The 17,046-nt window shown below is 41.7% G+C and overlaps 1 protein-coding gene across 1 annotated transcript in view; it reads right to left on the reverse strand.

Annotated features, from left to right (window-relative positions):
- The window catches only part of grna (granulin a), a 22,005-nt gene extending 4,978 nt beyond the window's left edge, over window positions 1-17,027 (reverse strand). Inside the window, exons 1-13 of the mRNA XM_063189214.1 lie at window positions 16,931-17,027; window positions 16,091-16,240; window positions 13,979-14,122; window positions 13,242-13,370; window positions 11,716-11,800; window positions 9,067-9,173; window positions 8,067-8,235; window positions 7,626-7,723; window positions 6,930-7,157; window positions 3,297-3,542; window positions 2,354-2,599; window positions 524-769; window positions 1-237 (exon numbers count right to left, since the gene is read on the reverse strand). The exon at window positions 1-237 is cut by the window's left edge and continues 9 nt beyond it. Of these exons, the coding sequence (XP_063045284.1) occupies window positions 1-237; window positions 524-769; window positions 2,354-2,599; window positions 3,297-3,542; window positions 6,930-7,157; window positions 7,626-7,723; window positions 8,067-8,235; window positions 9,067-9,173; window positions 11,716-11,800; window positions 13,242-13,370; window positions 13,979-14,122; window positions 16,091-16,240 (2,085 nt within the window). The 5' untranslated portion in view covers window positions 16,931-17,027. The remainder of the gene's footprint in view (window positions 238-523; window positions 770-2,353; window positions 2,600-3,296; window positions 3,543-6,929; window positions 7,158-7,625; window positions 7,724-8,066; window positions 8,236-9,066; window positions 9,174-11,715; window positions 11,801-13,241; window positions 13,371-13,978; window positions 14,123-16,090; window positions 16,241-16,930) is intronic.
- Window positions 17,028-17,046: the final 19 nt, after the last annotated feature.

Here is a 17,046-nt window from a genome sequence, read left to right on the forward strand (position 1 = left end):
GGGGCAGCAGGCCCATCCTCCCTCTGCAGTCTTACAGCACGTGTGGTCATCTGGACAGGCTGACGTGTCATCGCAGGGGACGTCATTTGGTTTAGGTGGTGAGACTACAGCTGGCAGTTTGACTAGGGCGGCCATCTTGGTCAGCATGGGTACAGGCCCCTGAGGACTCAGACAGGTGTCAGTCCCACAGGTGGTGCCCTCTGGACAGCAGTGCTCATGGTCTGGACAGCACACAGCCTGGAGAACAATAGGGAACATACAAATACAGTACAACACAATGATATGATACAATGTAATGACACGATACAACAGCATATACACGTAAAATATGAATATTGTTGTATATCACAGCACCCACGGCTCACGCTGTAAACAAAGCAACCTCCACCTTGGAAAAGTGTAATAACAGGGGTAATAAAAACGTAGTCCTGAAACATATTCATGGGGCAATACCGTTTTTCAAGTACTGGAAAAACACTGTGAAAATTGTATAAATCCATGAGCATGTATGCAGGTAGTGTACCTTAGGCAGTGGACAGCAGGCCCATTTTCCCTCTGCAGTCTTACAGCAGGTGTTGTCATCTGGACAGGCTGACGTGTCATCGCAGGGGACGTCATTTGGTTTAGGTGGCGAGACTACAGCTGGCAGTTTGACTAGGGCGGCCATCTTGGTCAGCATGGGTACAGGCCCCTGAGGACTCAGACAGGTGTCAGGCCCACAGGTGGTGCCCTCTGGACAGCAGTGCTCATGGTCTGGACAGCACACAGCCTGCATGGGGAACATATGGAACATACAATAACAGTACAACATAATGATATGATACAATGTAATGACACGATACAGCAGCATATAAAATATGATTATTACCATATATTACAGCACACAATATCATAGAGTAAATGTCTCGCTCTGTAAACAAAACAACATCCAACTTCAAAAAGTGAAATAGAATGGGCAATAAAAAGAAATGTAGTCCGGAAAACACAGTCATGGTCCAGTCTGACCTAGTTCAAAGTTGAGTTTGTTGGGTTTTGTATTTTCTCAACTACTTGCAATAGAATGCATTTACAATGGATGCTGGGAGAACTTTGCCTGTCTCTTGCCCGACCTGTATTTCCGCGCAGCTTCATGAGTTCCACCACTAGGTCTGGGAGCATGTAGCAGGATTCCAGTTCTCCAGTCAAAAAATAATCGGAGCATGTATTACTTCAGTATCAACAAATTCCTTCAAAAAACGTTTTCTGTTGATCTCTAAGGCGTCAAAATAGTCTACAATGTGTCCTGTAACTTCTCATTGCGAGCTGCCATTGATATTGAAGAAATAAATGCTAGGCATTATTTTTTGAGTCCAGAAATGGAATCCTGCTACATGCTCCTAGACCAGGGGTGTCAAACTCATTTTGGTCCGGGGGCCGCATACAACCCATGTGGACCTCAAGCGGGCCGCATTAGTAACATCATCGCAAAAAAAAAACGTAAAGCAGAGGATTAGTGTTCAGCACTATCACGTTTTAAGTGTGTTGAATATGTAGAAAGCAATGCAATACTGATAATCCTATGCAAAATTTCATTGACTTCATTCATTCATTGCCAACCGTCAATGAATTAAATACGGGACAGTTCATTTTGGCGGGGGTCTGGGGGTGTTCCCCCAGAAACTTGTGTATTTCTTAGATGTAATTTCCTGCATTTTCACGCATTTTAACATCCCGTTTCCAGTTTCAGCTTAATAGGAACCAATGCAAATACAATTATATATAATTATATTATTTAATTATAACCAATACCAAAACAATACGAATAAGAAGTATTAACATTTGATCTTTATATATGAGGTCTATATATGAGCTTTATCAAATGCCTGTCAGAGTACAAATTCATCATTTATAATAGAAGTGTGATGTGCACTTTACTACATACAGTATATAAAGTATAGGCACCATTGGGTTAATGCCATGCAGGTCTCGATTTCGCCCCGAGTGGCGTAGTTGCGCATTTCGGTTATTTCATTGAAAAAAACAAACAAACAAAAAAACAAAAAAAAATAAAAATATTATTACTATTTTTTTAACTTTTTTTTTTACATACTGGCCGGATTGAACCCTCTGGCGGGCCGGATGCGGCCCGCGGGCCGTATGTTTGACACCCCTGTCCTAGACCCTTGTGTGTTGTGAGCCCCACCAGGGGGCTCCAGAGCTCAAAGACACAGAGATCTGGTAGGAACCAGGCTAGAGAGAACTAAATTGGGACTATCAACAAAGGGTTTTCATTGGAGCACTGCAAAAACACTGTGAAAGTATATATATAGTATAAATTTGTATAAATCCTTGAGCATGTATGCAGGTAGTGTACCTTAGGCAGTGGACAGCAGGCCCATTGTCCCTCTGCAGTCTTACAGCACGTGTTGTCATCTGGACAGGCTGACGTGTCATCGCAGGGGACGTCATTTGGTTTTGGTGGCGAGACTACAGCTGGCAGTTTGACTAGGGCGGCCATCTTGGTCAGCATGGGTACAGGCCCCTGAGGACTCAGACAGGTGTCAGGCCCACAGGTGGTGCCCTCTGGACAGCAGTGCTCATGGTCTGGACAGCACACAGCCTGCATGGGGGACATATGGAACATACAAATACAGTACATGCTATATCAACAATAGCTTGTATTGTATTGTATTTCTTACCCCTTGTGCAGAAATTGTTTTATTTAAGCTCAGGAAAAAACATAGGGGCCAACTCACTTTTTATGTGTCTGATTTACATGCATCTTGTTGCTTTAACTTCTTTAATACCATGTTTAACTTTAACATCGTTTTAAAGGTGCACTGTGTAAAATGTTTAGTTGTTTATTTCCAGCATTCATGCTACCCATTCACAAAAGTTACCTTTTTCATGAATACTTACCACCACCATCAAATTCTTAGTATTCATTATGACTGGAAAATTGTACTTGTCATACATAAAAAGGGGGATCATCTCCATGGTTCGCCATTTTAAATGTCCAGAAATAGACAGTTTTAGCTTAAAAAAATGACTGTACTTGGGACATACTAGAAAATATTAGTTTATTACTTACCGTAGTAAACTTTTATGAAAAGATCAAATTTGGCAATTGGCAACACAGTTTCAATGAGCAGCATAGTTGCAGTACCTTTTAAGACCATTTCCTGCATAGTGTACCTTCAAAGAAATAAACTGAGGGCAAAACTGTGGCTAGTACAAAGTCTGAATAGCTAGTGATTCAGAAAAACAACTAGCCACAGTGGCCGCTGAGCAAAAAAAGTTCATGACAAGCCCTGTACCTTAGGCAGGGGACAGCAGGCCCATTTTCCCTCTGCAGTCTTACAGCAGGTGTTGTCATCTGGACAGGCTGACGTGTCATCGCAGGGGACGTCATTTGGTTTAGGTGGCAAGACTACAGCTGGCAGTTTGACTAGGGCGGCCATCTTGGTCAGCATGGGTACAGGCCCCTGAGGACTCAGACAGGTGTCAGGCCCACAGGTGGTGCCCTCTGGACAGCAGTACTCATGGTCTGGACAGCACACAGCCTGCATGGGGGAAATAGGGAATATACAATAAGGACTGGCTCTGCAATGGCTCTAAAGGTAGGGCACTGGGTGCTAGGCAGGCGGCCCGGGTTCGATTCCGACCCAGGTCATTTGCCAACCCCTCTCCATTTCTCTCCCCATTTGCTTCCTGTCCATGATTATCACTTCATAGTACAGTATAATAATGCATGAAAACAAGTCATTTTGGAAAATGGCGGCCATATTGAATTCTGGGCAAAAATTGAGGTGGCCCCATGTTTTAATTTCTTCTAATATAGGCCAAGAGTGTTAGCTCAAAAATAGGCCCAACCCGTAACAAGTTGGATTTCTCAGAATATGTTCAGAATACCTTTAGGAACAACATACTAAAAGTCCCCGGGAATCCACCTTGGGCTTTCCGAGAAATTCAAGATGGCATCCAAATTATATGATATTATAGTGTTAATGCAATAACTTCTGAACGGGTCAATGGATTGTCACAAAATTTGGTGTGCTAACACTTTGTAATTACTAAGTGATGTGATTTAATTTTTGAGGCCATCACTTTCAAGATGGCCGACATTTGTTTGTTCCATCATTTCCAAACGGTTGAATGGATTTCCACCAAATTCTGCGTGCTAACATTCTATAGTACAGTGCTGGCCGAAAGTATTGGCACCCCTTCAATTCTGTCAGAAAATACTCAATTTCTTCCAGAAAATGATTGCAATCACAAATGCTTTGTTATTAATATCTTCATTTGTTTGTCTTGCAATGAAAAAACACAAAAGAGAATGAAAAAAAGTCAAATGAATGACCATTTTACACAAAACTCCAAAAATGGTCCGGACAGAAGTATTGACACCCTCAGCCTAATACTTGGTAGCACAACCTTTAGACAAAATAACTGCGAACAACCACTTCTGATAACCATCAATGAGTTTCCTACAACGCTCTGCTGGAATTTTAGACCATCCTTGAGGTGATTTGAAGGGTGCGTTCTCCACACTGCTGTTTTGAGATCTCTCCATAGGTTTTCTATGGGATTCAGGGGTGGACTCCAACATTATGCTGCAAAATTTGTTTTGACTTCATAATTCCATGCACACGGTCAAGCAGTCCAGTGCCAGAGGCAGCAAAGCAACCTCAAAACATCAGGGAAACTCTGCCATATTTGACTTTAGGGACCGTGTTCTTTTCTTTGAAGGCCTCATTTTTTCCTGCTAACTCAAATGAATAGAGGACAAATAAATGAGGCCTTCAATGAAAAGAACATGGTCCCTAAAGTCAAATATGGCAGAGTTTCCCTGATGTTTTGAGGTTGCTTTGCTGCCTCTGGCACTGGACTACTTGACCGTGTGCATGGAATTATGAAGTCTGTAGACTATCAACAAATTTTGCAGCATAATGTAGGAGTCCACCCCTGAATCCTATAGAAAACCTTTGGAGAGATCTCAAAACCTCAGTGTGGAGAATGCACCCGTCAAATCACCTCAAGGATGGTCTAAAATTCCAGCAGAGCGTTGTAGGAAACTCATTGATGGTTCTCAGAAGTGGTTGTTTGCAGTTATTTTGTCTAAAGATTGTGCTATCAAGTATTAGGCTGAGGGTGTCAATACTTCTGTCTGGCCCATTTTTGGAGTTTTGTATAAAATGGTCATTCATTTGACTTTTTTTTCATTCTCTTTTGTGTTTTTTCATTGCAAGACAAACAAATGAAGATATTAATAACAAAGCATATGTTATGCAATCATTTTCTGGAAGAAATTAAGTATTATCTGACAGAATTGAAGGGGTGCCAGTACTTTTGGTCAGCACTGTAGGTACATGATCTGCCAAAAATTTGGAGACCAACGCCTTCAAGATGTTGGTTCAAGGTCCCAGTGACTGAAATATTACAACACGTTATACACATAATGCATATAGATATTGTTATGATAAGTAGTGCAGTCTGCTACGGGAGAAAAAGGCCATTACCGTTACAGAGCTGACAAAAGCGTCAAATTTTGCATGATGCTTCCTTAGGACCCCCTCAATGATTTAAGCCTAGGAGCCCAACTGAAATATTACATTTTCATATCAATCAAGTGTAACAAGAATAATCCATTTACATATGAAGTGTCAGTGACAGCTTGGATGATCTACCACAATAAGGCCATTACAAAGTAAAATGTATGCTGATTTGTGTTCAGATATGTATATCTTAAGTCCTGAGTGTACTATGGAGTGGTAGGGGCCTTTATGCTTAGGAAATTATGAATAATTAATATGCAATACAAAATACATAGAGTATATTGACAAATACTTTGTGTTTTAAAAGAGCAAAATGGTAACATGTCTGTTTTCTGTTCTACTTTGGGCTTTAACCTAGACAACATGTTGGCTACCTAACCACTTAATTTATTGATTGCTCGTTAGTTCTTATTTGCGGGTGTGGTCCTTTGTTTAGAACATGTCTGTCTGCCTTCCCTCACACACACACACACACACACACACACACACACACAAATGTCTTTCAAAAACTTTAAACAACAGCATAAACATTTATCAGAGGGCTCCTAGGCTAGAATTACTACATATACCCTAAAGAAACCCCATGCAAAGTCTGGTGCTTTTGTCACTTCTGTAACAGTAAAACTCTTAACAGACTCCACTAAAGTTGTTATCTTTTAATATAGGCCTAAGCATTTAATCAAAACCTAATGATGAAATTGATTCTACATCTACCATCAAAACATAAATTTCCACCTTTAGACTGCTTTTAAATGACATTTCAAGCCTTAGATATGTCCGAATCTCCAAAAGGCAGCCATTTTGGACGCCATCTTGAATTTCTCAGAGAGCCCAAGGTGGATTGCTGGGGACTTTTGATTCCTAAAGGTATTCTAAACATATCCTGACACTTCAGCTTGTTACTAATTTGTTCAATCCACCCACTGAATTGTTATTGCGCTAAAACATGAAAAATCATCAATTTTGTACCCCATCTGGGCCACCATATTGAATATCTCAGAGATGCCAAGTTGGATTCCTCTGGATTTTTTGCATGTTGTTCATATTACAGTAGAGTGTTAGCATTCAATATTTGGTGCCAATCCACCCACCCATTGAGAAGTTATTATATGAAAACATTTAAAATATCAACAATTTTGGACGCCATCTTGAATTTCTCAGAGATCGCAAGGGGGATTCCAGGAGACTTTTAGTATGTTATTCCTAAGGGTATTCTGAACATATCCTGAAATGTTCAGGTTGTTACTAATTTGTTCCGGGTGAAACTCTAATACTCTTGGCCTAATAGGCCTTCTGGTCAGTAATCCACAGAGAAAAGTCTGGTAGGACGAAAGGCCTAATTTTTCCACCTGATGACCTGCCTATAGCTTATAAACTTATAAGCAAGTAGTGTACCTTAGGCAGTGGACAGCAGGCCCATTCTCCCTCTGCATTCTTACAGCACGTGTTGTCATCTGGACAGGCTGACGTGTCATCGCAGGGGACGTCATTTGGTTTAGGTGGCAAGACTAGGGCGGCCATCTTGGTCAGCATGGGTACAGGCCCCTGAGGACTCAGACAGGTGTCAGGCCCACAGGTGGTGCCCTCTGGACAGCAGTGCTCATGGTCTGGACAGCACACAGCCTGCATGGGGGAAATAGGGAATATACAATAAGGACTGGACACTCCAATGGCTGTAACGGTAGGGCACTGGGTGCTACACAGGCGACCCGGGTTCGATTTGCCGACCCCTCCCCATTTCTCTACCCATTTGCTTCCTGTCCACCTCTCATACTCTTCTATCATCAATAAAGTTGGAAAACATCTTTTAAAAAACATACTACAAGGACATAAAGTACATATACTGTACGTACAACGTACACAACAATACGTACAACACATGTACACAAAACACAACACAACGATATATTATATATTACAGTAGAAGTAATGGACAGCTAGTCCTGTCCCAGCTGTATATGCACACAACCCACTGTCTGTATGACGTAGTGGGATACTGTTTACTGTTTATTCAGTCGAGGACTTCATTTTAGTTCAGCAACTTTAGGGCAAGACAAGGCTATCTTATACACCAGTGAGCAGGTAGTGTACCTTAGGGAGGGGGCAACAGGCCCATTTCCCCTCTGCAGTCTTACAGCAGGTGTTGTCATCTGGACAGGCTGACGTGTCATCGCAGGGGACGTCATTTCCTGTGTGACACAGAGCACCAGAGAGAGAGAGAGAGAGAGAGAGAAAGAGAAAGAGAGAGAGAGAGAGAAAGAGAAAGAGAGAAGAATTGACTTTGTGAATTTCACAGCTCACCAAGACTGTGGGTTGCTATGCTGTGCAATGGCATGTTTTTGGATGTTTCTTTTAGTAAAATATATGGTTATATGTTGTTTTCAGCAACTTTTTAGTACCAGGCAAAGCACTGTCAACATTAGGCTATTGTATTCATATTGATTCCTAGTATATACAGTATATATACTGTATATAAAGTATATCAGTGTTACGTGTTATCCCTATATTGAAATGACATGAGCTGAAGTTTACCTTTACTGGGGAGTTGAGGCTTTTGGTTCTCCCAGTCGGCCCTGAGGCGGGCTGGAAACTTGGCCCACATGGGCATGTGCTGGTTGGACTCGGATATGCATTTGGAGGAGGCCACGTCACAGATGCTGTGCTCCGGACAGCAGTGCTCTTTATCGTCACAGCAAACAGCCTAACGAGCAGTGGAAGAAGGGCAATGTCAAACATGTCCAATACGGCAGGATAATACAACAAGGTGAGTGCATTCCAATATGCGACCTTACGTGCTCCACTTGAGCTTGTGGCCTCACGTTTTGCTGATGCCCTGCCTCCGTGGAGTAAACAATTAAGTTTGAGAAAAGGACTTTACAACTGAGCTTTTGCAAGACATTGAAATATAATGCTGTTATCAGTGATGTCATCACGACGTATTACTTCCTGGTACGAGGTCACAAGCACAAGTGGAGGACGCACGGTCACATATTGGAACGCACCCTGTGATTATGCAACACAGTGATTGTGCATACATGCCAGTAAGACATGCCAGTGGTTGGTGAATATGTGAATACGAAAGAAGAAAACAAGATAATAAAAAATCTGCCACCCTTCCTCATTCTCCCAATGTTCCTTTTTTGCACAACATTTGATCTAGGTCACGCACACTTTGATTTGCGCAACAAGGAACAACTTCTCTTTTAATCTCTTGCCAACTTTTAGTTAAAAAAAGTCTATTTATTTCACCATGTTCTACTCCCTAACCTCAGCCGGATAGAATATCATCCCTCTCTCAAAAGGATTGACCCATATCTGGCAATGCCTTGAATAAAACACGATTTCTTTTAGCCTGTCTTAGATGCACACCACACATATACCACATATCTCATACCAAGAGAACCCCCTCACTCATGCTATCTCTTCTTCTATCCCAATGTGACTATGCAATTATATATACGATACAACTTTATATCCCATTTTTCCATGTAGCCCCTGCAGTGTGCTTGTACCCGTGGTTGGGAGTCGTTACCTTAGGGAATGGACAGCACCCCCACACACCGTCTGATGACTGACAGCAGGATGCTCCTTGGGGACACTCGGAGATGCCATCACTGCATATAACGGCTGACACGGGCTCTGTGGATGTTAGGGAAAACATTAGTACTGGTACAACAATAGCATTGGCCTCTGAGGACTGTTGGCCCACTGGGACATAAATAAAGTCCCGATGCCAGCCTCTAAATGAATGAATGAATGAATGAATCAATGTATGTATGAATGAATGAATGTATGACTGTATTGATGTATGACTGTATGGATGGATGAATGAGTGAATGAATGAATTGATGGATGGATGGATGGATGGATGGATGGATGGATGGATGGATGGATGGATGGATGGATGGATGGATGAATGGATGGATGGATAAATAGATGAATGAATGAATGACACTAGGCCAACAGAGGACTGTCAGCCCACCAGGAAATGTCCTATATTCCAGAATACTAGTTCAGGCCTGATAGACTGATATACTGTAAACATGACAAGAAGGTTCATGACTTTATGACTTGGTCGTATACAAGCTATGCACATGCAACAAGGCTGTAGGGAAGGCCTGTTATGTGTGTTCATGGTCTACTACAAACTAGAAGCAATTGGCAGACTTCTGCCACTCCCACTATTAACCATTTCTCTTCCTCTTTCATCTTTTAATAGAAGACATTTTAGTGGTTGACAAACGTTCCTTGTTGTCTGTCTGAGGTCTCTGGCTGTGGTTTGGTACCATGAGATGTTCTTTGCTTAAGAATGTCTCCATTAATTATTTGGAGCTTTTCAAAAACAAGCTTGTCCTGTAGTTGTAACTGTCAGACAGGGGGATGGGATCCCAACCCAATATTGCAATCGCTCTTGATCTCTAAACTCCTTGTGTCTAACTGTCTGACCTACAGTAGGCTGAATCCAGAGTGATTTCTCTTTCCTTAGTATAGAAGGGATGGGTGAGCTAAACTAACAAAACAATAAAAAATAAATAAGATTAACTTCCTCACAAGTGTAATATGCATGGAACAAAACAATGCAATTTGGATCCTATGTGGTGAACTATAGTTCTGAAAGGCACCGTCCTAGTCTAGGCAGATGTGCCAGACTCTTTGGTTGCCTGGGTTGTGTATAGTACAAGGGGCTGTGTTGGCTCATCATTTTAGTCAAGGAACAACTCCAAAGCCCCATGTTAGTTTAGTGGTGGTTTGATTAAGACTTGTGTTGAGCCTCAGTGTTCTGCAGTTGGATTGCAGATGGTCCAACTAGGTGAGATCGTCCATGTTTAATAATTGCTGCTTAGGTAATAATGCCACTAACATGACATTATCTTAACTGCGCTCGTGAGTTACCTTTGCATAATTGCATCCATATAAAAGTAAAACTAATGTCTGGCATACTGTACCTTCTTATGTCTGATTAACACATTTACGGCCCTGTCTGTTTGAAGATAAAAATATATTGCAATTTTATTGTACTCTACAAAGTCCCGAGGAGGACAGCTAACGGCATAGTTTGTCACATTTAGCTTATAATACATAGTTTGGAATTTGACTATAAAATCCTTCCTTTGTCTTGGGACCAAATTTCTTACTTCATACAATTTATGTACAAAAATAAACAAAAGTATTTACCCTGCTACACCTGCAACTGGAAAGAGTGTGACAACTTTAAAGGTTCCTGTGAGGTCACACATTGCCTTAAACTTAGGATAACTTCAGCCAATTTCGAGATGCAGTTGTAATGCTCACACTGTATACCCTGGACTCGTCACTACCTGAGAATATTTTTTTTTTCAGCCTATTCCGATATTCTGGACATTGTAATGGGGGTAGGCGTTTGTTTACATTTAAAAAAAAAATCTTGATTTATTCCCCATAGCATCCAAAAGGTTATGCAACATCAGCAGACAACTAACAAAGAGTGATTCCTTTTGGGATAATATTTGGAGTAGGCCTATGTTAAGAGGTTTTTAATGGAAACAAAAGCTGCCCCCATTAGAATAGCTCAGATCTCAGAAAGGGCTGAGTTGAAAAATGCAGCATCACCGGGTACTGAAATGTCAAGGGTAGCGTGAGCAATACAACAGCATATTGAAATTGGCAAAATTGGCATATTGAAGTTATCCTTTAATCCCTTTTTGCTGTATTAGATTCGGTTGTTTGCTGATACTTTAACCAGTAAATGTTCTTTTCCATTAAAACTGAAACTGCACTGAATATATGGGACTTTCCCAGGATTTCGAAATTTCACTTCCCTATCATGTGACGTGCCTAACATGGGACTTGTACACGAAACTTGCAAATCAAGTTAGATTACTTCTGCGAAATCTAGAAAAACAAACAAGACTGATGTGATAATATGCACAATGCCCTCAACGTTTCCTTTCATCAAGGAACAGGTGTTCTTCACAGTTCTTCTACTTGTGTTCTAGTACTTCTTTGTCATCACACATCACAAAGCTTTCTCATCACACTCACTAGCCCGTATTAACTGGTCTTGAAAAAAAAAAACATCCCAACTTCCCAATGATCACTTCCCCTTTTTTGCACGTATAAAACAAAAAGGTGATTGTTGTCTCAAATGCGGACAGAGCGAGCGCTAGGTTTGATTGGCTTGTGGATGTGGATGATACTGTACCTTGTGGCTGAATGCAGGACTTCCCATCAGAGCTGCACTGCATATCCGCGGGGCAACAGTGCTTTCCATCCGCACACACGACACCCTGCAGAAAGACAGAATAAATAAATAAATAAACAAACGAACCAGAAATAGTGACACAGTAGTCTCCCTTGATGTGACCACAGGGGCTTTCATTTTCCCCTTTTTTATTCTCCTTTTAGCAAGAAACATATGCTGGATCTCAATGGCACACTTGTGCACTTCGGGCACTATGTTTCAGTGCATAATAATACGGCATGCGCACTGAAACATGAACACTGAAGTGCACAAGTGCACCATTTGAGATCCAGCAATGCTTACTTGTCATACCTGTCAGTTGGTAAATGAACAGTCAAGGAACCCCACATCACATCCACATACAGTGTGTACGTACGTCAGTTCAAATACACATTTTGCTCAGTGTTACAGTTTGATAAGTCATGTAAGTAGACGTCAACGTCAGAATTTGTGTTTCAAACACAGTTTTTGTTTCAAACAGCCTCGCTAGACAGCGGAATGTTGCTGGCATAGCATCAACAGTTGACGTCATTGTTCCGTGGTATGATGTTAGCGGAAGATAATGTGTTACCAATTCCCATTGGCAGTGTTACTCTTACTCAGAGGCAGGGCTGGACTGGCCATCTGGCATAGCGGGTATTTCCCGGCGGCCCGCACCCTCGTGGGCCCCTATTTCCAGAAATATATATATATATATATATATATATATATATATATATATATATATATATATATATATATATGAAGAGTTCAGATGCAAAACCCCCTAACTCCATTTCTGAAGACCTGCACTTCTATAATTTTAGAGAACCCATTTGTTGGTTTGGTTTACATTTATGTACTTGATAATATATATAAATAGTTGTATTACATAGATACAATGAACAAATATGCAATTTTGATGGCTTTGTATTAAATAAAAATGAATTAAGATTATTTTCTGAAAAGGCACTTAGAGGCTTTTGCATCTGAACTCTTCATATATATATATATATATATATATTATATTATATATATATTATATATATAAAAGGTTTATTTATTTATATATTTATTTATTTTAAACATTTCTGAAAATATGGGCCCACGAGGATGCGGGGCCCACCGGTGAGTCAGTTCTGTGCCACTAATTATTATGCCAGGGCCCTATTTCTCCCCCAATTCAGCCCTGCTCAGAGGGTCAGGTGCAAGGTGCATTGAGTTGTGGATTAGCTTGGGCACAATTCCTGGTGCTGAACAAAAAGGAAAAAACTCATATCCAAAGGAGTGTGTGAACCTCTATAAACAATAACAGGCTGTATTGAGCCCTTGAGCCCTGTAGGGTTATGTGCCTAGCTCAAAGGCACTTCAACCATGCAAGATAGTGAAGAGAAGCATTACTAGGCCTACTGTACCTTTCTCACTCACTCATATGCTTACGAGTAAGAGATTCAAACAATACTCTGAACCCAAGATGGTCAGCTACCTATCCACTCGGCTACACCCACCTCTGCTATGGGGCAACATCCATAGGAGAGGGGCAGGCGGACACAGGAGAACTCCGAGGGGCAGAAGGACTTGTCTGGGCACACCACAGCATCCTTTTTCTCCGGAGAGGCAGAGATGACCCGCAGAGACTGGAAGAGACCATACACAAGTCACGTACTACTAGGGGTGTAAATAATAATCTAAATGTATCGATATATCGCGATAAAATCTGACGATTTATTCGAACCGCATCGTATCGTGGAACATTCTAAGGTATCGAAAATAATCGAATCGCTGGCCCCTGCCTAATGACCTAGCTCAATAACATAATAGAATTGGAAAAGTTATTGAAACAAAGTCAAATCGAACCGTATTGTATCGTATTGTGGGGCATTCTTAAGTATCTGAAATAATTGAATCGCATTGCATCGAATAATAAGATATCGATATTGAATTGTATCGTCATAGAGGCTGTGATTTACACCCCTACTTACTATGTAGGCACACATGGAATGACACAGGCTACTTGCAGAAGAGTTGAAAGGTCGTAGCATGGCGAGATGAGTCCATTCCATTTAAGGCTGAATATGAATTGTATAATGAATACACATATCCAGACATCACACAGATAGACCCGTTTATAGGCCTATTATACAACACAGAGAAACTGCTGAAGAGGAGACAAGACAGGCATCAGCTGCATCAGAGATTGAAAAGGAATACAAAATGTCACATGGTAAGATCCCTTCATTCATACTTTTAACAGGCTGTTCTGCTGAGGAGGGATCCTGTCGGCCCACGGCAGTGAGTGAGTGGCGTTGGCACATCCCGACTTCCCCTCTTCCGTTTGACAGACCATGTTTTCAGGGCAGCAGTGCAAATGATCATTGCAGCACTCGCCCTGCAGAGAGAGAGAGAGAGAGAGAGAGAGAGAGAGAGAGAGAGAGAGAGGCAGACAGACCGACAGACAGAAAAAGGTAGTGATACAGAGACAAAATAGGTTATGAGGAAATGCAGATGAAGTGGCAGGAAAATGAAGGCTGGTGCAGCACAGAATAACTCTTTTCATGTTTATTTGCAGGTGCAGACTGAAGTTTCGATGCTCACCCATCTCCATCATCAAAGAGTTCATTCTCATCAAGCTCACGCAAACACGCATCAAGCAAACAATCATAAAAATAAGACTTCTGTGCTGGACCGGCTTTCAATTTTGTCTGCGTGTCCCATCCTGTCCCGGTTGTATCAGACTATCGCCTCCAAAGGCATGGAAAACTTTATTTGAACACTTCCACCTTCACCCCACTAACCTGTCTTCTAGATGAATTGCCACTAGCTAACTGTAAAGGGTATGAGAGTGTGGTCTGCACACTGGGGTACTACCTGTATAAAAAAATTTGATCACTTATTGAGGACAGCAACGTTTCGATCCTCTTGTGCGATCTTCCTCATGCAATTGGCCACTGTCTCACACTTAACTGGGTTTGGAGTAGAAACACAAGCAGATAATTGTGCTTGTGTGCTTCTGGATATTCACCTTTTTCCTTGGTGCTCATCAGTGTAGGGGCTCTCAAGTTTAGTCCTCCAGGAAGAGAAGTTTTGAGGCACTCAAGGTTGAGATTTTTTTATAGCCAACTTTTTTACATATACCTTTTATTGTAGCCAAATAAAAACGTATAAAAAACGCAACCTTGAGTGCCTCAGGACTTCTCTTCCTGGACTGGGTTTGGAGTAGAGCCTGTCAGTTGAGGGAGGCCTGCAATGGCAACTCCTGTAATGTAAAGGAGAGGCTGGAGCACACTGCAGTTCCGTTTTCAAGAGTTTATTTTGTGCACACACCCGACTGACGTTTCGGTAGTTGCTACACCTTCTTCAGACACAGGAGAAGGTGTAACTAAGCTGCAGTGTGCTCCAGCCTCTCCTCTCCAGTGATGTCTGTCCCACTGTGATGCACCTGCACGCTGAGTGAGGGATGATGTGTAGAGTCCCAATTCTACTCCAACTCCTTTATCATTAGTCCCATGACTGACTCAGCCATACGCTGCAATAAATTGTCACAATTTGAATATCAGGACCAAAGGACCAAGAGTGGGCCTGTGGTGGAGTGTCGTCCATTGTGTAAATGAGAAGTAAAATGAGGTAGTAAAGCTCATTATCTACTGTACAGCTGTCCGCTAGTCAAGGACCCGTTGGCTGCATTCAGTACCAGGGTAGAGCAAGTGGAGTCATTATACAGTTATCAGCTGGGTGAGTATTCAAATTCATATTTGAAAATTTGACTGAGTGACTTCGAGAGAATGACCATGGGACGAAACAGCTGCATGCATTGAACTATTCAATGTACTGGTAATTGAAGTCTTATACATAATTTTAAAAATGCTGCACACTGACATGCTGCACATGGACATTACATTAAATTTCACTAAACTGACACAGTTACTGCGGAATAAGGTATTGGTTACAATCCCTACATCATTAGGCCTATTGGAGTTAAGTGCCTTGCTCAAAGGCACTTTAGCCATGGATGGATGTGTTCAAGAGAGGTGTGGGTGGAATGGATATCTGCAACCCTCTCATCATCTGACCAACTTCCTATCAGAGCACGGCTGCCCCCATACTTTGCTACCATACTATTACCTGTAGCTGGACCTAGGCCCAGGACAAAATCATTTGAAAGGCCCCCAAACCCAATACAAACAATATAATGAGTATGGGAATCTGCAAACACACTCTCCCCCTCCCCTGTCCATGGGTCCATACCAAGTCACCGGTTTGTCCCCCCATCATCTTCCCAAGCGGGATCACAAATACAAAACCCCATTGTTTCTTAACTACTCATCTTCATATTTCTGATGTTCGTATTATAACTCACTTGGTGATGGGGACAGCAGCTGTACTCTCCATTGGGACCCTGGCAGCAGGTGTGTGTCTCCTCACACACCTCTCTGTCGGGGCACACTGCTCCAGCGGCCACCACCACCAAGGCCTGTGCGGCCAGCAAGATCACAGCCTGCTTATACATCTGTGAATTGAGATATCAGAGGAGAGAGAAGGGGATGTGAATCGTGTGGGTTGTCCGTAGGATGAATCGAAATTTGCTGATTTTGCAAGGCACTTTCTCACTTCTGCTTATACCCTACTAGGTAGAATTATGAACTGCAGTTGAGAGTGTAACACTTCACTTTTTTTAAACAAAGCATGCATTCTCTGGTAGATGAAAACCCTAAACTGCAAGCAATTGCGTTGCTTCTAATTTTCCACAAAGTTACGAAAGAATCCAATGTGATAGGTGAGAGGGCAAGGCAATAAAAGTTCCCTTCCACAGAACATCATGCCAACATTGTGCTATGGTCATAATGAAACAACACAACTTCCCTGTCCATTCCTTTAGTTTCAAATTCATATTGGGTATGTTTGCACATACTGGGCATATACACATTAGGCATGTTTGCACATATACAATCTGTCAATAGTTGTGCTATATTAGTTTGGACAAGAAACGTATCACAGTACAAACAGCCTCTCCAAAAGGAAATGAACAATGAATCTCAGCAAAAGTAACCACATCATCACACAACACTACACTCACAACACACACTACAGTGACTCAATACAATAACTTATACAGTATTAATGATGTAAGTTATGTGATTCACATACAAATCATCCAGTTTACAGATATCTATTAAGAGCATGAGATGTGTCAGCTTACCTTCCCTGAACTGCACTGTGAGTGCTCATCAGTACGCACGCCCACAGTATTGTCTGACTGTCAGAGAGGACTTCCTGAGATGGTCTGATAGGCCACACCAGCAACAGGTAGGTTGG

Source organism: Engraulis encrasicolus, chromosome 2, assembly GCF_034702125.1.
Source record: "Engraulis encrasicolus isolate BLACKSEA-1 chromosome 2, IST_EnEncr_1.0, whole genome shotgun sequence".
Taxonomy (NCBI): domain Eukaryota; kingdom Metazoa; phylum Chordata; class Actinopteri; order Clupeiformes; family Engraulidae; genus Engraulis; species Engraulis encrasicolus.